This window comes from Haliotis asinina, chromosome 9, assembly GCF_037392515.1.
Source record: "Haliotis asinina isolate JCU_RB_2024 chromosome 9, JCU_Hal_asi_v2, whole genome shotgun sequence".
Taxonomy (NCBI): domain Eukaryota; kingdom Metazoa; phylum Mollusca; class Gastropoda; order Lepetellida; family Haliotidae; genus Haliotis; species Haliotis asinina.
The window spans coordinates 3,531,816-3,553,934 of NC_090288.1; the positions used below are offsets into that span (position 1 = coordinate 3,531,816).

The 22,119-nt window shown below is 37.0% G+C and overlaps 1 protein-coding gene across 1 annotated transcript; it reads right to left on the reverse strand.

Annotated features, from left to right (window-relative positions):
* Window positions 1-5,202: 5,202 nt before the first annotated feature.
* Window positions 5,203-21,691, reverse strand: LOC137296662 (GDP-fucose transporter 1-like). Its single transcript, XM_067828480.1, has 6 exons — window positions 21,550-21,691; window positions 15,661-15,721; window positions 9,118-9,258; window positions 8,373-8,489; window positions 7,589-7,697; window positions 5,203-5,787 (listed from the first exon to the last, which is right to left on the reverse strand). Exons 1-6 carry the CDS (start codon window positions 21,645-21,647, stop codon window positions 5,246-5,248), a joined length of 1,068 nt encoding a protein of 355 aa, XP_067684581.1. The 5' UTR covers window positions 21,648-21,691; the 3' UTR covers window positions 5,203-5,245.
* Between the last annotated feature and the right edge of the window lie 428 nt (window positions 21,692-22,119).

The window sequence follows — 22,119 nt, forward strand, 5'->3', positions numbered from 1 at the left end:
GGGAGTCATCGTTGATTCTGTACATGACAGCAAGGGTTGCATGGCGTCACTTTATATCGTACATAAATTTCAGAGGTGTGAGTCATTCACATTATAAATGCTTCTCCATAAAAATTATTATCACCCCACTAGCGATAAATTATGGGGGTCCTTAAAGTTGATAACAATAGCAACAATTGTCCAGTTCTATGCTTCATGTACCCATGATGCATGCTTAAAGTAACAATTTTTACAAAGAACTCATTAACTACTCTGCAAATCTCAACACACATTATCTCCCGTACAACTGAATCTTCTGGAATATAGCCTAGGGGTGCACCAATGTCTAATACATATCACACATCCATGCAGCATTTTGGAGACAAACATATTCTCAGAATAACTCAACGACAAAAATTATACTGACATAAACATCATGATCTGAGTCTTGTACCAAACAGCATCAACAGACTTAGGTGCCAGAGTTGGATTTATATCACATTTCTTTATATATTTAGGATAAATGGCGGCATGTCAGCTTATATCTGGAGACACAAGACCACTGTGTTCACAACTCGGTTGGTTATACATTGGTACATTGGGGACACAAACTGGGCAAATCTAAAATTCAAATGAACAATAATGGTGCAGATAAGGGACATAACTCTGTCTAGTAATTTGCATTACTTGTGCCTTCCTGCAAATCCACATTATAATACACCCATCAGTTTTAACATAAAACCCAAGACACTGTTACTTCAAGGAGTATTGCAGCATTATACAGTGGTGTTGTCAACCAGTTTGTCAACCTGTTAGTGAACCTGTTAGTGAACCTGTCTGTGTAGACTACTACCAAAACTCTCCCTCAATACCAAACACAAACAATGCTTCATCCTACACTACAAAGACACCACTACACATGGCTAAAACCTCACACAGACATGTTAAGTACAAGAATTATTCCATAGGAAATCACACAAATTAATGTCATATGAAATAATGCATGTGTGAAGGAAAAGTTATGACGTCATAACATATTGTATAATCGAGTAAACTGTGGATTTGGAACATAAGAAAATAATTGTTCATTGTTTAAAATTGCGTATCATGAATTGGCTCAATAGTGGTTAACAGGCTACTGCATCATGATCGGTGTGCGCTGTTAATCAATGGTGATATGAAACATATGCATTATGAATCATTGCATCATGAATACGAATCATGAATCAGATGAAACAGAAATATGCATCATGAAAAGCTTGAATCATGAATCAGATGCATCGTGAATCACATACATTGGGAATCACTGCATAATAAAATGGTATGAATTACATAACACATGCAACATGAATACATGAGCATTGTGAATCATTACATCATGAAAGGTATGAATCATATACCAGACACAATATGAATCATTCTCATCAGCTGCATCATAAATTCTGTACCATCACAATACATTCCTGATGATGCTGATCATAATTTACTGTTAGCAAATCTGTATAAATGTTCTCATTCAGTAAAAAGTACTTTCTTACAACCACTTACAGACACAAAGAGTTCTACACTCCTCTGTGCCAGCATAAGCAAATCAACAATATTTACATGGACCCTTTCAACCAAACCACACTTAGCTCTACTACTATGTCAGTCTTCATGCCTTACTTTGATATACTAGTAACGTATGACAGCAGTGGCACCAAGAGAGCTTTGTGGAATGGGGCCCACTTTTCACAGGCATCAGTCACCAAAAAAATACTTTTTGGGTTTAATCATAATCCAGACTTGAAAGAGTCAAAACCATTCTGTAATCTAGTGAAGTTAGATTGAGCAGTTTGAGACTAAAATTTGCAGCAACTATGATACAATTGTAGAAGTTGGCATCTCTGTTAATTGCTTCCTCACCAAGTGTTCTCTGTTCTTCATCTTGTTATAAATATTATCCTTCTGATGTTATTAATCATGTCATTGCTATCTCATGTATGCTGTGTTTGTTACTATTTATCAATCATATATCATGCTAATTATTCAGTCTTGATGATGATGTGAAAACCTATACCAAAATGTTGGTATTACAGCAAAATTATTAGCATTGTTTCCCAATAATTGAATCTAGTTTGTCCTGTCCAAACTGAGATGTGTATTTAACAATTCAAGGAGTTTAACAGTGTTTTAAATACATTTTACTTCAACATTAGAAGTATCCTCACCCCCTGCTATGAATGCTAGTTGAGTATTAATCTCAGAAAGAAACAATTGCATGTGGGTTCTCCGAAATATATTGCTTTTTGGTAGATCCTGTAATAAATGTTATAGGGCTGCAACGATTCATCCAGACCTCGATTCAATTCAAGTTTCTATATTGGACCCTCAATTCAATCATTTTCGACTTGATTCTTCTTACATGTAAAACATCAGATTTCATTTTTAGTGTGAAATCCACTGTCAACCTGGCAATGTTTACTAGCAATAATTCTTACTGGATAATTAGCCCGGCATCAACCATGTTTTGCTTTAGTCCAGTGCTCGAAACTGGTCTTGGCGTAAAAATTATGTTCTTGCTACATGGAAATAATTTCAATAAGTATTAAAATATATAATCGAAATAGTGCTAATGTTTATCGAAAATCATAAGGTCCCAGATTTGATATTTGATGATTCAAACCGTATCATTGAAGCCCTAATACGATATACTTGGGATTACATTTTCTCGCTAAAGTACAGATTCTAAACTTGAACATGCACACAAACTCAGCCATTTAACCTACTAAGACACCACAGTTTCCAAAATATAACAATGTTACGCTTGACAACTGTAAAGATGAGATTGTGTATTTGTAATTTCACAGTTTTCACTAAGTCCTGCATTAAACACAGCTCGCATGAAGTAATACTACTGGTTCAACAGCCTCATTGTTAATGAATGAAGCTGAAAGGCATCCTTCAAGAAATATATAAACAACTCCTGCATGAATGAATATATTTGATTCTACTGACAAACATTCACATCAATCACAGCACATAATCTTAAGCCCAAAAATGCTCACGAAATGTCAATGACAAATTTCTGAACTTGCAGCATACACATAATTTCAACCTGTTTAACATGAACACGATATATGCTATTAAGACTGATGTGAATGTTTAGGCTTAACACAAGTATTAGTCAACTTGAAACAACAGTAAACTAGAGTAAGAACAAACTCAAAGGGACCACTATCTTAGTTAATAAAGCTGATGTTTGTAATATGGATTTCAAATAATTCACAAGTGACACGAACACTGTCATTAGTTCATTGTGGATTCATACGCCAGTTCATTAAAGTGACTTTGTTACAGGAACTTTAACTTGAATCACTCGTCGTTAATACATAAGGGTTTCGAATATATTTTGGATATATAATGTTAGGACATCTCCTATGAAAAGCAGAGGATAAGCAAAGTTTGAATTATACACTGCAAATTTGTGCACAGACCAAAATCCATCTGCATTATTAACTACCATGTCTTGCTCACATAGGTGTTCACACAAAGTTCGTGCACTGAATGGTGAATGAGTGAGTTTAGTTTTGTGTTGCTTTTAGCAATATTCCAGCAATATCGCAGCAGGGGGACATCAGAAATCAGCTTCACACATTGTACCCATGTGGGGAATCAAACCCAGGTCCTTGACGACATAAGCGAATGCTTTAACCACTTGGCTCCCACCCACCCCCGACACCATGCACTGAACACAGCTCATCTGACCTATTTTCCCCTGATTCATTTCATTATCGAACAAAGACATGCATGCAACACTATGATACTGAAGGAATGTCTTTTCAGCAATATTCCATCAATATTAAAATTTACAGGTGACAAGTGGAATAGCTTTCACATATTTGCCTTTGGCATGACAAGTAAATGCTTCAAATACTAGACTACAGCACTGTTACACTTGATCTGGGTTAGGTTTGAACTAAGAATCAACAGAATGGATCTGGTTGTCAGGAATGCTGACTTGGTCAATGCTAATCATTGCAGCCAATTGTGTAGTTCAATGCTCATGACGTTAACCACTGCATTAATTATTTACAAACAACTGTATAAGCAGTAACAAACAACACATTGCTACCATGGTTACACTGTTTAACAGCCATATGTAGCCGAAGTGATGCAGAGATGACATAGCATATAAAAGCCGATCAAGTTATAACAGTGTTCGTCATTACTGCAGATCAAATCCCATCCTCACATCACAGTTTGATTCAAGAGATCAACAGTTGTTCCCATGCCAAATATACACAATGTAACAATCAGGAGATCAAACCCTAGAAATTTGCAATTCCAAATCTCATTCGGATTATCACAAACAGTCCAATCAAATCTGATCTTAATTCTGGTTACTGCAAAACTAGAAAACATTTCATTAGAGTCCACACCAGGACAACCATTTTGACTAATTTAGGAAATAAATAACAAGTGAACATTAGCCAATCAGAAAACAGGGTTGTATACCTTTATGGAACTACATTGTATCTTTAAACTGGAGTGGGTGATGTTTTACGCCGTTTTGTGACTTCAGAAGTTACACATGTAGGGGATGACTGATACTGGTGTGGCAGCATTATTTGTTCATACAGTCAGAACAATACAATTCTGGATCTGCCAAAATTATCTGGCACTCTGAGTAAGTGAGTTTGAATTCAAGCTGCTTTTAGTAATATTCCAGCAATGTTACAACAGGGGACACCAGAAATGGGCTTTACACATAGTACCCATGTGGGGAATTGAACAAAGATCCTCAGCAAGATGATTTAACCACTAGGCTACCCCACCTGCCCTTCACACTGCAGAGTTTCAATTCAGAGTTTTAATTCAAAAATTCATAATTTAACAAAATGACATGTCTGACATAATACCCAGTAGATGGCTAATGTGGTAGGACATGATTGAGCAACAGGCTTAGGAATTTCTTTACCATTTCAAATGTCTACATCCTGAAAGTGAGGGACAGATCATGATTTCTTTCGAAATTCCCCCCGCAAGAAAACACATCAGTTTCTGATATGGAAAGTGACACTGATGTTCCAGATGAACTGTAAGGAATGTCCTTTGTTGAGCAGCAATAAGAAATAAGGCCTGATTAAAATGAGATTGTCACAAATACACATGGCCCAGCCATTCTGCAGCCACAGATGATATCAAATGGAAATCATATAAATATGTACGCCCTCTGCACGAAGCAATGAATTACAATAACCCTGTATGGAACAACCCAGTGTTATTAAGCTTTTGATGGAGCATTCTCATCACTGGAAACTTCTTGTAATTCTCTTAACTTGGCTTCTTCTGCATGCTTTTCTTTCATTTCCCGTCGTTTAACTTCCGTGTAGCCTGTCGAGCCACCAAGGACGACAGCATTGCTCAACCACCATAGTGCTGGCTTAACCTCTTGGTAAAAGACACAGGCAAGCACAGTCTGAGCACAGGCCTTGGCAGTGCCGGAGATGTTGTGCGTCAGTGGTGACGTCAGCTGTATCTGCATACCAGTGACGTAGCCAATGGCGAAACCGAAAATACCACTGATGATCATCATGTTCCAGAAGTGGAAGTCCCCGATCTTTGGGAAGTTGAAGACCTCTTTGAATTCCCCTGTCACCAGCATTAGGGGGAGGAACAACACGCTTGCGTTGATGTTGTTGTAGAGGGTGATGCGCCAGATGTTGTTGTCGACAAGGGGGAGAATTTTCTTCACGTAGATGGAGTTAAGAGCAACACTGGCGCTTGCCATCACACCAAAGAAAACACCCATTACAGATAGAGAACCTGTTGGATAAAAAGGTACAAATATATATTACTTTATTAGATAGATTCAAGTGATGCTGCAATACAGATACTGGCTTGTTGATCTGCAGAGATGCCTCCTCAATTTATCAAAAACATCCCGAAAAATGCATGTCATGAGTTTTTTTCAAAAAAGAACAAAGATATAAATAGTAATACTTACTGGAGGGCTAGGATTATCTTCAACTATTAATAATGATAATTAAACAAATATAACACTTTATTTACAGTTATAAAAATTGTTTACACATGAAAGTAATCCGGAAGTTGAGAAGGCTGCCTGATAAATTCCATGCATTGTTTTTTTAATTTACTTAACATTCACAAACAATGCTGCCGTGTACTGCAAACCGGTTGCAGTTGCATAAGGACTGCTATGTGTAATGGCATTCAAAAGTTTTGTTCCTTGTGAGCAACAATTTTATATGGATCCCTAATTTGGGGGGAATTCCTATTTTTTTCTTATTTCAGGGAGCTCAGATTCCTAACTGCACCGATTTGGGATTGGCATGTCTGGATCTGGGTGATGATGAATAGTATGGGAGTATCCATGATACAAGAGATATGTCCATCTAAACTCTGTCAAAAGAACAGTAGTTACAACCCTCCAGAGTTACAGTGAGTGCGTGAGTAAGATTATATGTCACCTCCACAATATTGCATGACTGAAACAAGATACACATTCATAACACATAAAGTTTAAATATAAAAACCTGTCAACTAAGGACAAATGATAATATCACAGATACAGATGTAAAACAGGTATGTAAATCTAAAACATTTTCACTATTGAAGAATATACAACTTTAACACATATAAACAGTCTTAGATCACAATCAATCATAGGTCAATCTCTAGACTTCCTAATACCATAAGTCTATGTTAAATGACAAAAAGTAGAGAGATCATACAGAGTAATATTGAGGTTTAAAATCAGTCTATTTGTTAAAATAACGGAAACAAAAACATAAACTGACCTGGTTTCATGAGTGCAAAATTATTTAGAACTATGTCTGCATGAATCATTAACATGTTGACTGCCACCATGAGTATACTCATGAATCAATTCTGGTTGAATTTGCCACTACAAGTTATCTCATAGCTTGGTATTTTAAAACAAGTTTCACATAACGGCAAACAGGCACAAGAAGCAACTGTCTCCTGGGGATAACAAAGAAAACCAGAAGCCGTTTGTTTCTTGTGCCTATTTTGCCAACATATGAAACTTGCTTTAAGATACCACTGTTTCAACTACGAGATAACTCAAAGTGGCAAATTCAACCAGAATCGATACTTCAAGTATACTCGTGATAGGCAGTCAACATGTTAACATTTTGCTTCTTATGAAAATATTTTTGTTCCATATACAGTGAAAGGATACTAAACGTTCTCTTTGAAAACTTGAACTTTACCAAACATCCAGGATAGCAAATTGTGTATGAGCAGTTATGCCCCTTTGCACTTATATGAAGAAAAGCAAGGGGTGAAAGTCCTGCAATCTAGAATTCTGCATCACAGTTTCACAAGTATGATGAGACAAAACTAACCCTAAGAAGATAATTACACTTGGCCTACATTACCATATTACATGGAGATGCAATTCATACACAACCATGTTCTATGTTGCTTTTAGCAATATTCCAGGAATATCACAGCAGGGGCTGCCAGAAATGGGCTTCACACATTGTACCCATGAGGGAAATTGAACCCAGGTCTTTGGCATCACAAGCGAATGCTTTAAACACTAGGCTGCCCATTGGCCATCATCGGAGAAGTGGCTTACCTGACACCTTCTCCTGATCCACCCCAAGGAAGAAGCCGAATATTATGATGCCACAGCATATCAGAGCCTTCACCGATGTCGTCTGCTTCAACAGTAGGTAGGAAAATATCTGGATGGATGAGAATTTCCCTTTTTTAGAAGTTGCACATATCTGTATGTACATAAAACCATCTACTCTCATTCAAGGCATCTGTAAAACAACATGTCAGTTCTCAAATGTCACTGAGGGTCATCTCTGTCACTTTCACTTTCGACGTCAGGAGATGAACAGTTGTTGCATAATACACTTCCCTGGACATCAGGGAACGATGGATAACATGAATTACTGGACACCACTGGATAGATATGATTGGCTGGTTGGTTGGTTGTTTAACATCTCACTCAACAATATTCCAGCTACATGGCAGAGGTCCGTAATTAATCGACTCGACCAGACAGACCAGGGATCAAAGTCATGAGCATCGATCTACACACTTGGGATATGATGATATATGTGACTCAGTCCTGCTAGGCACCTCTTAACGGTCACATGCAATGCAAAACACAACTTTGTAGATTCTGGTACCTTTCAGTATGGACTTACAGTAACAAATTATCAAAAACGCAAATTCAACTTAGAAAGTTGAAAAATAGTGTGTTGAGAAAAACCCTGTGAAATCAGAGTTCAAACAATTAACTAATTTCACGCCAGTGCTGGTTTTACAGGCAGCTGTCATGCTGCAGAAATATTGCTGGATTCAGCCATATACAACCAACAACCTGACCACAATATGTCCATACTGACCACATTAAACACAGTAGTTAGAGATCGGCCAACGTAGTAGAATGCAACACCCACAAACTTCAGACAGAGGTTGTTGAAAGAAATCATGCAGACGAAGATGACTGACAGAGGCAGCGTCTGAAACAGAAATGTCATGGACTTCCTATAAATGCTGCAACCTAATATCATCTCTCCACTTGTCTACAGTGAGGAGTAACTTTTAATTATATTTGATGTAAAACACTACAGTAATATGATACATTAAAAAATACATGAAGGATAAGTAAGTGAAATAACACGTCAAAACTTTATGAAAATATCAATATCCTTAACATGTTTCCCATGGTCCTCCTCAAACTTGAGGTCAACTTCACTGAACAAAAAAATCTGGAAAATTGGGCCTAGACCTTTGAAGCTCTCTTGGTGCAAAGAGTGTTGTAAGTTACCATTAAGTTACTAGGTCCTGGCATCGTGATACACGTCTTTTTCTTAAACTTGTATTGACAGGAGCTGAGAGAGTATGGTTTTATGTTGCTTTGGCAATATTCTAACAATACACACCAGAAACAGGCTTCATATATAACACCCATATAGGGAATAGCACCCAGGTCCTTGCCTCGACAAATGAACACTTGAACCACTAGGCTACCCTATCGTCCCCCAACTGAGTGGAAGTAATATTTGTGTATATATGTGTATTTCTCTCGATCAGATCTTCATCAAATTAATTTGTGTATATATATATGTAATAAATGGGTCTACTCACGGCTCTGCATAGTTTGAGGTCGATCACAAATGGAGGGAAGGTCACCTTTCCTGGGAACAGTTTTCCAGTAAAGCTGAGCACAGCACATAGCAGAACAGTAACAACACACTGGAACCAGGTGACAAACAGCGGAGCATCGAGCTGAAACATCACAACAACAGCCTTGGAAATAAACACTAGTCTGCTGGCCCTGCCTAGTAAACTGTGCTGAGGGCAAGTAAAAATCAGGGATTGCCTTTGATGTAATGTGTGTTGGAATATTCAGGTCAATTTGGCTGTAATGTCCCTTTATATGAACCTGAAGTGTGCTTCTCACTATACATTAGGTCATCTCTTGTTTTACCAGAATAACCACATTTGAGGTTTTTGTTTTGTTAGTAATAGACTAAGACCTCTTCCCAGGTTTTACTTTTTGTAATTGTCTTTTCCTAAATCAACATGAACATCGACATTAAACTGATATATGAGTGTGTGAAATCAATTGAAAAATAACATTCAACATTAAGTTCAAAGTGCAAACATTTTCTCAAGCAAAATTGGAACTATAACTTTCAGATTTGTAGGCAGACGCTCTCCCACACAGCCGCTGGGCCGACAGAGGAAGTAGCGTTAAATTATCTATTTATAGTTACTGTCATTGAATTCATTTTACTTCCACTTCAGTTACTGTTATGTAGCTTCATTAAATGATATCTTCAATGTAAATATCCATCACTGAGTGTATATATGTTAAAGGAAGCACTTTTGTACAGGAGAAAAAACTCCTCCTCTGGTTTGGTAGACAATGTAAAACTGGGTTGGGGTCGAGGTCAGGGTCGGGAAATCCCTCGGGGCTCTAGCCCGAGGATTTCCCCCCTGCTCTGGTTTTACATTATCTACCATAACCTTGGAGGTGTTTTTTCTCCTTTATGACAAAACAGAGAGTCAAATTATTCTCCTGATATTAGTAACCAGGGATTGAAATTAAGTTTTTCTCAAGCGTGCCTCATGGGCACTGCCATGGTACTGTAAGTACCTCATGTACCTCAGTTTCAGGTGTGCCATAAATTCATGGTCTATTATAATGACTTATATTATTATATATCTATTATATGACTTAAAGTGAATGTAAAAGTTGTAACATTCCCTAATAAATAGTGTCACTTTAAACTATGAAAAGACAATATGGTAAAAACATGCTTTAATGCAAGTGTGCCGTAAGAATTTAACTGCGCCATTTCAATTTTAGATGTGCCATCAGTGGGATGGCAATAACAATTTCGATCCCTGGTAACAGAAACATCCTGACACTTGGATACTGACAGACAGACAGACAGACAGATCTTTATTAGTATATATGGCCATGAGACCAACAGTACAAGTGTACATTATAAGCAGTATTTGTAACCTGGAGATACATTTATAACATCAAAATAATAGATACGTTTTAACAATTTACATTTTCCTTAACTTGAAAATATGGTATATAGCAACGGCTAACTTAAACAGGAGATCACTATTTTTAGTACCAAGAAGTATGTAGAACTTCTGTCTTGACGGTTGGTAGGTATAGGTGTAGGGCAGATATTTTTGTCTTATTTCTGAGTATTTAGGGCATATAAAAAGTATGTGGTATTCATCTTCAGGAGAAAGATTACAAACGGGGCAAGAGACATCTTGTTGGGTTGGAGATTTGGTGAAACGTGCCGCTTGAATCTTGAAGTTATGTGCATTACATCTAAACTTAGTTAGTGCGCGCTTAAGTTGTATCGATTTAAGCTTCGAAAGATAACTTGGATACTGATAGACTGAATGAGTATGGGTTTGCACTGCTTCTAGTAATATTCCAGCTATATCACAGTGGGAAATTGTATTGGTATCTTTACATGTGCTGGTAATTATATTGCTCTCTTTGTGCATCGATATATATATATATATACATATCATTCGTTACTACATGGTTGTACGTCTTGATCTTGATTAACATCAACTCCCTATGGTGTACAGAAATTATTCATGTTATGTGAATTCAAGTCAATGGAATGGAGATAACTCTATATCTATTTTTTCTTGTGTCGTCTGCCAAACGTAACAATGGCTACAAACAGATCTGCCTCACATACCCATAAATACATTTTGACCAAAACGTTCAAATTTAGTCTGTGTGAATACAAAGAAGAGAAATTACATCATGCTGACTTTACTAAAACAATCAGGTAGGAAAACAGCCAGATGCAAGATTCAAATCATTCCATTCACATAGGTTCGCTGAAGTGTACAATCCAATACCAGTGCTTGAAACAGTTCAAAATTAACATTGAGGTGTTCAGTAAGATAATTACGTTGTTCACTGGTCCCTCAGAGCCCATGGGTTGATGTATCCTCAATGTTTGTTTATGTCAAAGGTACACTGCCCTTCTTGCTCAGGGTGCATCAACCCATGGTCTAGTGACTAGAGAACAATGTATAATATTCACTCTTTGTACTGACTCCGCATTCACCTGATGAAGGAGCAAGAATTAGCTAAGAAATGTCGTGTGAAGAACAAAAAGAAATTAAAATCCATAAAACTTGTGATGCATTCAGGTTCGTTAAGCTTCTAACTACCTTTCAACAACACCTAATTTGTCATACATGTAGGATATATATGTGTCAAATGTCCTGTGCCTATCTGGTGTCCTCTATCATGCACCTCTAATGTGTCACACATCCACTATATCTGTGTTGCAAACAGCATTCGAAATAATCCCCGGACTCGAGGCCAAGGGCTGCTAGTAATTTTATCACAGGGCCTCAAAATAATTTTTGAAAGAAACTTGCCATAGGAAAAGTGACTTTAAGAAAGCAACATGTCCTAATTTTCCTCTTGTCACGGGTGTCAGGCAATGGGATTTTTAACCCCTGTATCGGACCAGCAATGTCAAGTATTTGCAGACCCTTGTGGCTTGCAGTAACTTATCTGTAGTTTTAATTTTTGACAGAAATTTTTATTAACAGTTAGGAATTATCAATGATCCATCATGTTACGATTCACTTCCTGATATTGCAGGCAGCAGCAGGCCTGGATGGCTAACTGGCAAATTTGAAATATAGCAAAAGCTGGTTCCATTTAAGCAATATCGTGAGTCTAAAGAATGTACTATACACTAATCAGTCATTCAAGGGGCATGGGACTGCACTCTCTCAGGCAGGACCAAACATAGTTGCATGTGATCAGCTAACCGCTCCAGTTACAAAGGGGCAGCTGTTCAGACTGTGCAACCAGACTTACAGGATTAGACCCTGTCACAACACGAACTCAGCACACTACATTTTTGTCATTACAGCAACCATGTAACTGGCTACTCATTTCTGGGTCAGCATGCCTCCATTCTTGGTCCATGTACAAGCTCTATATTAGCTGTGTATTTTAATAAAATACATAGCATACATTACATTGCTGACAAATATGTGTGGCAAATTGCTAAAACCCAACAGTAAAACACTCTCTCTCTATATATATATATATTTACTGATTAACATGATTTTAAGCACACATCACACTTCCATACCATAATTAATGCAATATTGGTGAATTATTTATTGTTAATAAGACAAACATATAGTTGTGGTGAGATTCTGTGACATGTTCACTTATGTGAGTTTATGTGGCATGTTCACACAAAGTGCAACCAAAACCAGACAAAAAATAGTTGCCTAAAAGAATACTATTTGACAGCATTTAAACACTCTGCCATATTTGGACTTAACTGTTTATTCATGAACTTTTGTATATATTTCAAACTTTAAGAAATAACCTTATACTGCGAAATGTATTACAAATAAAACACATTTTAAAAATACTGTTCCTTGCAAACAAAAAGTCATAACTATTTTCTTTGATAATGTATGAATTCAGCATTCTTTTTTACCACAAGAGAACATAACAAAATTGCTGACGACAAAAAATGTTTGGTTAAATCAAATGGGCGGCAACTTTTTTCTGATTCCTAAAAAGTGTTATACTTTGTGTCAAATAATGCATGAATCATCACTGTAAATAATTATAATACAATCGTTGTAATTATCACTATAAACATTATACAATGTTCTGCAAGACTTGCACTATTGCTGGTATTATATTAACCTTGTACAATCCTGATCCCTTAATGACTACTTCAAAGCATAAAAATGAAAAAAATGTTCCCGAGTCATGATGGTCAATATCTATATCAAGATCCTTATCAATACCACAATCAAGATCAAGATGATCCTAAAAATAACTGTGACTATACGAAATGCCTCTGGCTAAACAGAATTGCAGGGATAAGTTCATCTAAAGACTTCTCACAGACAGACATTTCTCTTGCTCTGGATATAGCTCATTGTTGGTTTACAAAGCTATAGCCAGATCCCTAGATTAACACCGCCAGGGCAAGTCTATCCACAGGCTGTGACAGTTGGACAATATGACGAGGTGTTAAAATGGCTTTGGTCAATGTGTGTAATCCACAGATTAAGAAGACAACAAGCTGGTGCCTGCCCTTTCATAATCCCATATGTACCAGTAAACAGATGGTTGCATTTAACTCAATACCATAGCCGGCAAATATTGAACTAAAAAATCTGATGCATCTATCACATACCTAGATAGAAAGAACTTCTCAATGAAATATATGGAAAATCACACTCTCTCCAATATGCTTACAATAATATATAATATATGCATTATATAGTTGAAAAGAACTTGCTATGAAGAAAGTTAGCCCAATTCATTTTTCAAGTTCCAAGTCCATTTTATGTCATTGTCAAAATCTAATTTGCTGAAAGGATGTTAGTCTGTCACACAGTCCCTGAACTATATTATATTCCCTACTGCCTAGTCCTCACTGCAATTGCAAAACCCTAAATGAAGCAAATCTACAAAAAGAATGCATGATATTCTATTTGATAAAACAACTATCAAAAGTCATGAAACAGTCACAAACACAGCAGGAGTGAGTGAGTGAGTGAGTGAGTGAGTGAGTGAGTGAGTGAGTGAGTGAGTGAGTGAGTGAGTGAGTGAGTGAGTGAGTGAGTGAGTGAGTGAGAATGAGTTGAGCTTAGTCTTATGCTGCGCACAGCAAAATTTCAGCCATTTGGTGGTGGTCTGTAAATAATCGAGTCTGGACCTGGCAATCCGGTGACCAACAACAATGCATGAGCATTGATCTACACAATTTGGACATGAAGACATATGTCAACAAATATGCAAGTCTGACCGTCCAATTCCATTAACTATCTCTTATGACCAGCATGGGTCACTGAAAATCAGTTCTAGCCTGGATCTCCAGAGGTACAAAACATGACTATGATATATGTATAAAACACATCACAGATTGATAACCACTATTTGGGGTGTTGTTTTTTCTTTTTTTGCTTTTCACCAGAGTCAACAATGAGGGTATACCTTCCTTTGAAGAACTGCATGTACTGAAAATTCACAAAATTAAAACAAAATTGGCTAATTTTGGCAGAGATGCCTTGACACAATTTTAAACAAACATTTTCAAAAAAAAGGTAACCTTGAATATTTTCAGCAACAGCTGCTCAGATATCAATAGATGGTTATAATGGATTGAGTGGCAATGGCAGCTAGATGTGCCAATCAATACCTTAGTTGTATACCAGTGGGATTTTTTATTCATATTGAGGACATGTCATTCAAAAACTTGCTCTTGGCATCTGCTGAATCCTTTTGACTGTTTAGCAAATATATTTTCTTGTCCTGTAATCCTGGGTAGAATCTAAGTTATGTGTAACACTTTAAAACCCAAGCGAGAGTCAGCTGATTTTGCTGAATGCTGCATCAGCAATTCTGACTGTGAACTGATTTATCATCAAAAGCTATAAATTGTACTTTATTATTAAAATTCATATTAAAAATCAAAGTATCCAACAAGCTGAAAAGTATTTTGGGACTTAGTGCTAATATTAACAGTAATTTATGGGCTAAGTTATCACAATACCGTTTTTGATATGTTAATTGCCATGAAAAACAAAAATATTTGGTTTACAGATTTATAAAAAAATTCTGCAAACTGATTTATCGAAACAAACACCATTGATAAATACATGTGATTTCAGAGACAATTGTTAAAACAAGAAACATGTATAATCATGATGATGATTTTGAAGTCAAGAGTTTGCTGAATCCAATTTCTAGGAAGTCAATCCTGAACAGATAACAAACATTTGGGGGAAGGCAATACATTGGTGCATTCAAAGTAGAATATAAATCTTCCTTTCATACATGCACCATGTTATCCTTCATAGGACTTGATGACATTAGGATTGGTTAAAAATAGAACAGAAAACAACTACATCTAGACACCCGCTTCTCGATGCAAGGTGAGAATGAATTCAAGACAGACATGATAATTCAGTTGAAGACTGTAAATACTGCTGAATAAAAATTACAAAAGCTGCATATGAAAGTAATCATTCCCCTGTCCATTGATTAAATGACTCTCCTTCTATATCAGTACACAGGGATCACACAGATTAATAAATTATTAAAAAATTAATATTGTTAAACTTTCTCACCTTCAGATCCTTGCTGCTGAGAAGGTATTTATTCACAAATACCATTGATATTGAAATGGACCTGAAACAGTGAATACATAGATATTAATACACGAGCGAGTGTGTCATATTGTTTTTCTGACACAAGTTTTGCAAAAACAATATGACAAACTCACGAGAGTGTTAATTTGTTTATTATCCATTTGCATCTAACTTTTTATTTCTAAACAACTAAGTCCATGTAAAACGAAATCAGCAGTTGTCGTTTGAGGTACAGGGCAAGGTCACATAAGAATACAGTAATACGGCACTATGGACGTAAACTCCCTGTGTAATGCTACTAAGTAAACAGCGCAACATACTGACTAGTTACTCTTGCAAGAAGGCATAAAATACAAACACATTTTGAACTGAAATTTAATCCTTATCAACTTAAGTAACTGTAAGAATTGTATAACTGGAGACATTGTTAATGGGAAAGTTATTCGTTGTCCGAAGAATCATTGAGAGGAGAGAGAGCAACCAGGCGACAGTTTGTAATGGCTCGGTCTCACTCACTTCCATAGAAGACTTGTCAATTTTGATGTGGAATGTTCCCCCGTATATTGGGCCTGCGAAGATAGTGCTTGTGTTTGTGTATGACATGCATTGGGATGTTAGATTTATTTTGGACAAACCGACGATGATGGAACGATTGAAGACGCGCAACGCGAGCATGGAAACATGGTAGGCTGATTTCTGGTCCGGTGAAGACAACAGATTTCCCACTTCCCCAGTGGTGTGCAACAGAAAGGCATGAATAATTGTTCACACTCTGTACATTTTTATGTCCGGACACTTGCATGATTTGTGTTGGAGCTACGTTTTTGTCCTCTGAATCAAATGTTTGCTGGCACTGTGATAAGTTAGCCGTTTGTTGCCAGTGACGTGTCCTTCCCTTGTTGTTATCGAGCAGAGTTTACTTTTATCTTTTCTTGAAATCTCATATCAATAAACACGGTGTGTGAAAAATTGTTTGTAACGTTTTGTATTTGATAGCATTTCATTGGTTTGTTCTCGTAGTAGTGAGACTGAACATTCGTAGTAAATTTGTAGTAGTGAGTGAGTGAGTTTAGTTTTACGCCGCACTCAGCAATATTACAGCTATATGGCGGCAGTCTGTAAATAATCGAGTCTGGACCAGACAATCCAGTGAGCATCGATCAACATGAGCATCGATCTGAACAATTGGGAACCGATGACATGCGTCAACCAAGTCAGCGAGCCTGACCACCCGATCCTGTTAGTCGCCTCTTACGACAAGCTGAGTCGCCTTTTATGGCAAGCATGGGTTGCTGAAGGCCTAGTAGTAAAAAGTTATGAATGAAAAAAGTAGTTCCACATTCCAATGGGGTCATGGAGGTCATGGAGGTCATGGTCAGATAACTGACCAATGAAATTTGTTTTAGGGTTTATTACATGTGTGCAACATATGATTTTTATGTACTCTGTTATGTTTCACTGTATGGATAATAAATTGGCATATTTGGTACATCTTACAGTACAGACAGTACTGGACATGTGAGCATAAGGAACTAGCTTATGTTTATGCAATGTATTCACTGACCACTACACACTGCAGCACGGGATCTGAGTTAATACACATCAGTGTTTGCTTTACTTTAATTTGCTAGTTAGCCAGCAGGGCCTGCTGCCTCCAGCAGGGTTTAAAATCTACAGGAAATGAATGAAATCTGCAGGCACATTTTGTTCAAGTCAAAACAACGGAAACAAAATAGACAAACAAATTTCCACAAATTATCTAAACCATGGGCCTTGTGTACATGTACAATGAAACATACAAAGAAATGAATACAATAGGCCGCGGACGTAATCTTTATTGATTGATAACACATCAACAAGCACTTGCTGCTTCACCTTCATATTTCCCGCTCGATACACTATGTCTACACTTAAAACATGTTAACCAGTCACGAGAATAAACCGAGTCTGTGATACCCATGCTAGTGTCAAAAGTACATGCTTTTTCAATTAACATTTTGTCACTGACAGGCAAACTGACATGCCTCAAAATTAACTCAGTGTCACCTTGCTAATTACAGGTAGTTAATCTTCTCATGATTCAAAGACTGCTGTCTTCTTTCATACTAGGGCACACAAGGTCCAAATAAGTCAGAAATTTTACAACATTGTGAATTCGTTCTAGGGAATTTTCGTTTGGGAAGCAAGTTTTTCGGATATCTGAGGTTCGGATAAATGGGGCACAACTGTACTCTAAACCAAGGACCAGTGGATTGGCCTGCAATATTTGGCGTAGGTGGCGAAAAAATAGAAACATAATTTACAACTTCCTGATTACTCTTGTACAAATGAAGTGGTGACAATATGTTTTTCATGTTAATAAATATGAAATTACAGCCAGTCCGAACACCGAAGTCATTTTCCTTTTCTTCTGATTCAAGAAAGGGGCAGGAATAGTGGGGCAGTTTGGTTGCTAACTTCCTAAAATATATAAGACTCAAGATTACTGTTCTAGTTTCAATTCAAACAAATTCTGCTGAGCAAAGTTGCCCAGGTGTGCCACCTTTCCAGTGTACCAGTGAAGACACAGACGGTAATCACAGGACAGATCAATGATGTTAAATAGATAAGCAGCCCCTACATAATTTACTGATGAATAAATACACAGTGATACCTGTAAAATTCTGTCTAACATGTATTATATTACTCTCCTGTTTTAGTTTCAGCAATTGATTGATTATACTGTATACTACAGATATTCAGAAATTTGATAACAAGGTTATCATAGAACAGCTGATAGATACGAAAACAGTAACAAGTAAATAGTTGGAGATATCCCGGCTAACAATTCATTATATCTTGACTATTGTTATTGTTGTCAGTAATCTTCCTCATGTTTCAACATAAACCTGCGATTTAACTGGGTCTGTACAATATTAAATATACAATTCATCATTTAATATTTTTGGTGGTCAAAAACTGCATAATCAACATACACTGATTTTCATAACATTTCATAATTACGAGGGGTGTCCCACATGTGGTTTCATATTATCTCTCAAGCTTAAGCAAATTGCTTTTGCCATGTTCCAGCCTCACAATCCCTGTTTTGTTTGACGTTTATCTTGGTACCCCTCAAAACACAATATCAGCAATAAATGCATCACTAACTTCAGGAAACAAAAAATGAAGAAACATTTTGTGTGCTTGAGACAAGTAGAAGTCTTCTAGAATCAAACATAGATATTAAAGTGAATGAAAATGCAGTTTCAAACTACAATCGCTTGTTAAAGTGACTCCCTACTATGATGTTTACTGACAGTTTGTTTTGGAGACATTACCCTGCCCTTCTTTAAGATGACGTAATCAAAAGGACATAACTTATTCTTGTGTTTTCCCATGATGCCAAGGGTTCAAACAAAATACTGAGTGGTCACACAAGTGTCAGATCACAATATATTGTGAACAGTGCCAACTTGAATGTCTGGACAAAATGTTTTTGAAAGATTAAAATGGGAGTGTCTTTCAAAAACAGCCTCATCTAAATATAAATCAAGCAAAGGTGATAATGATGTGAAGCCATCCGTACCATACTGAACATATTTTCAGTGTTCCCGGTGGTTTTGAAAACTGCCGGTAGCTTATGCCAACAGGGTCTGAAAATTCCAGCTGAACCAGTTTTTATCCGGAGAGAAAGTAATGAGTATTTATAACGAAATACTGTCAATAAATGTGTTGCAGGGTGAGCTGTTCACAAGACCTACATTAAATACAATTATCGATTCAATGCCATGCTGAAGCAATCAGAAAATGATTTCAAGTGGTCCAACTACATTCAATAAATGTGTTCAGAATGTCATTAAATAAATTGAATAAACTGTTCAATAAAATCGACAACAGCATTCATAGAAGTTGTCAAACATACGTATAAATTACTGTCCACCCTTTTGCGCAGTCGTGTAATGTAAGTCTAGTAACTGACAAGTGACATCTCAGCTTTCGCCACCTCAGTCTTCACGCTCAGACACAATGTTTAATGAAGAAACGTGCATAAAGTATATTTGTCACAGGTCATAACCCAGCATGATACGTCCAGTAGGTTCCATAATTTACATACTGATACCAGCAATGATAGCGATTTCTGGCACAATGCGTTCCAAATACCATTATTTTACCCACAACGTTTGTGTCAACATTACTGTAATATGACTGGCTGCCTTGGCTCACGTGCCTGATTTTGGCAAATTACAATCCCTGTAGCAAACTGTGTGGCAAACGTGTCATTATGAACCAATTTTTATCCAATAAAATCGCTTCTTACAACTGTATAATACCCTTGGCAAGGGTACAGTCATATAGTTGATAATCAAAGCCTTCGAAAGATACCCACCATCAAGTGAATCGCCTCACATGTTATTCATACGAAGCTTATAAAGCGGAGGTATTTTCCACTTCTGTGTCATGTTAGCGAGTGGAAAGCTTCTGATAACGGAAAATGGGCGACTATATATACTATTTAAGATATCTTTTCACAATAATTTTCTGATTACGTAAATATGACAAAATAAAAGAAAAGGCATGGGGCTGTTATGACATATCACAACTGTAAAAAACATCGTCATATTTTTCCCTTAACCAGTGGATTAGATGTTTGACTTTTATCTTGCATCTTATTTGTTCCCGAAAAGAACCCAGTCAGTGTACGCTGTTCCTTTTCACTGCTGAAAGTCATAGATTTTTCACTATGCACGCAATGATTATCACGTGCAAGGCTATAAATAAATAAAGGAGTGTGGCAGTGTACGACTGTCTGTATCAGCCAATCAGATGGCATGGCTTGACCTGCATATGCGCAATGTGCTAAAGTCTATATCCAGATGTCCCAAGACGTTGTTTTTAACTGCAATTTACCAATAAATGGCAACTCAATGCAATGAAAAATTTCCCCACAACAGCTACCGATGGCAGTTCAAAATACCAGATCATCCCATTTTTATCAGTAAAAACTGGTATTTACCGGAGGACAGGAACACTGATTTTATATCATATTACCATCATCAAGAGGTTCCAAATGACACATTGTTTTTCTCTTTCTGCAATGTTTAAAGAAATATTGCACCACAATGTGTCATGATGACAAATATCTTGTTAACCACATATGTGAAAGTCTTGATATGCCTTTGCTAATGATTCCTTCCTAATAAAATGGAAGCTTTTCTAACACTGGGCATCGAGAATATAGCGACACCTTTTGGGACACCCCTCGTATAAAAGAATATTTATGTGCATGATATGAATAAATTGTAAAATCCACCATTGTGATTCCCTGTTGTCGTGTTATAAAATGGATCAACTTTAACTCATAAGTGCAATCAATGTTTATGTACAATAATTAACAAAAGTTACATCACCATGTTGAGTGTTGAGTTCACAGGGAATTTGGTGAGTATACATCACCATGACAACCAAGGTAACAAATTCTCGTACGTTTTCTTAATAACAAAATAGCCAGAGTTACAAATCAAGTCACTGACAGTGACACTAGTTGAATCGAGCATGTCCATACTTAAATTTATCATGTACAGCATATCGCCAAACGATACACATTACAATAAGCCAGAGCCCCTGTTCGCCCCTAAATTTACCGACACTAACATGAGGGGAAAACAGATTCTGTAGTTTCACCTCCTGCCCTAGTTCAGCTAGCTGAACTACTCCTGACTAAAAGTTAAGGTGAACAGCGTCCATAGTTACATCGAATGCACATATGATCTACTATTTTAGTACTATGTTTGCAAGCCCACTGGGCACTGACAACGTGTACATTCCCAGCCAAGTGTCAACTTCACATTGACTGCACAGACATACAAAAGGTTACAACAAGCTTACCAGTAAGCAGCAACTACAGATGCAATCTTCAACGATTTTGAAGCAAACGATTCCATTTTTACTTTCCTTCCACCAGGATAATAACCAAATGAACGCATTGACCCGCCTGGTCCGTGGTGTATATATCCACGCCTCAGAAACCGGTTTTCGCACCACACAAGCAACCGTACCAATAATATCCGGGTAACCTAATTTCACGAGAGTGTTCCTTGAGATCACAACGTGGTGCAGTAATTGTTGGCGTCATGAAATTGTCCCATTAGTCAATATAACACATAATCATTGCATTAGCTATTGTTATAATTTCGTATTTGTTCGAGCTGTTGTTGTTGATCACGAAAACTTTGTGAATCAATATTTACAGTAAACTATTTTACTCAACACCGTTTTTGACGATTTTTGACCGACGTAAAAGTATGCAACATGGGGAGATGAAATGACGATAATGTGGTCTCCCCGGGGCTAATCAACACTTAAAACGGTCTCGATAGGCTGTAAAGTTAATTTTCTTTATCCTTTAGAGAATCAGACGTTTAGCTACTTTTGTCATAACGTTTTATGTTAGGGGGC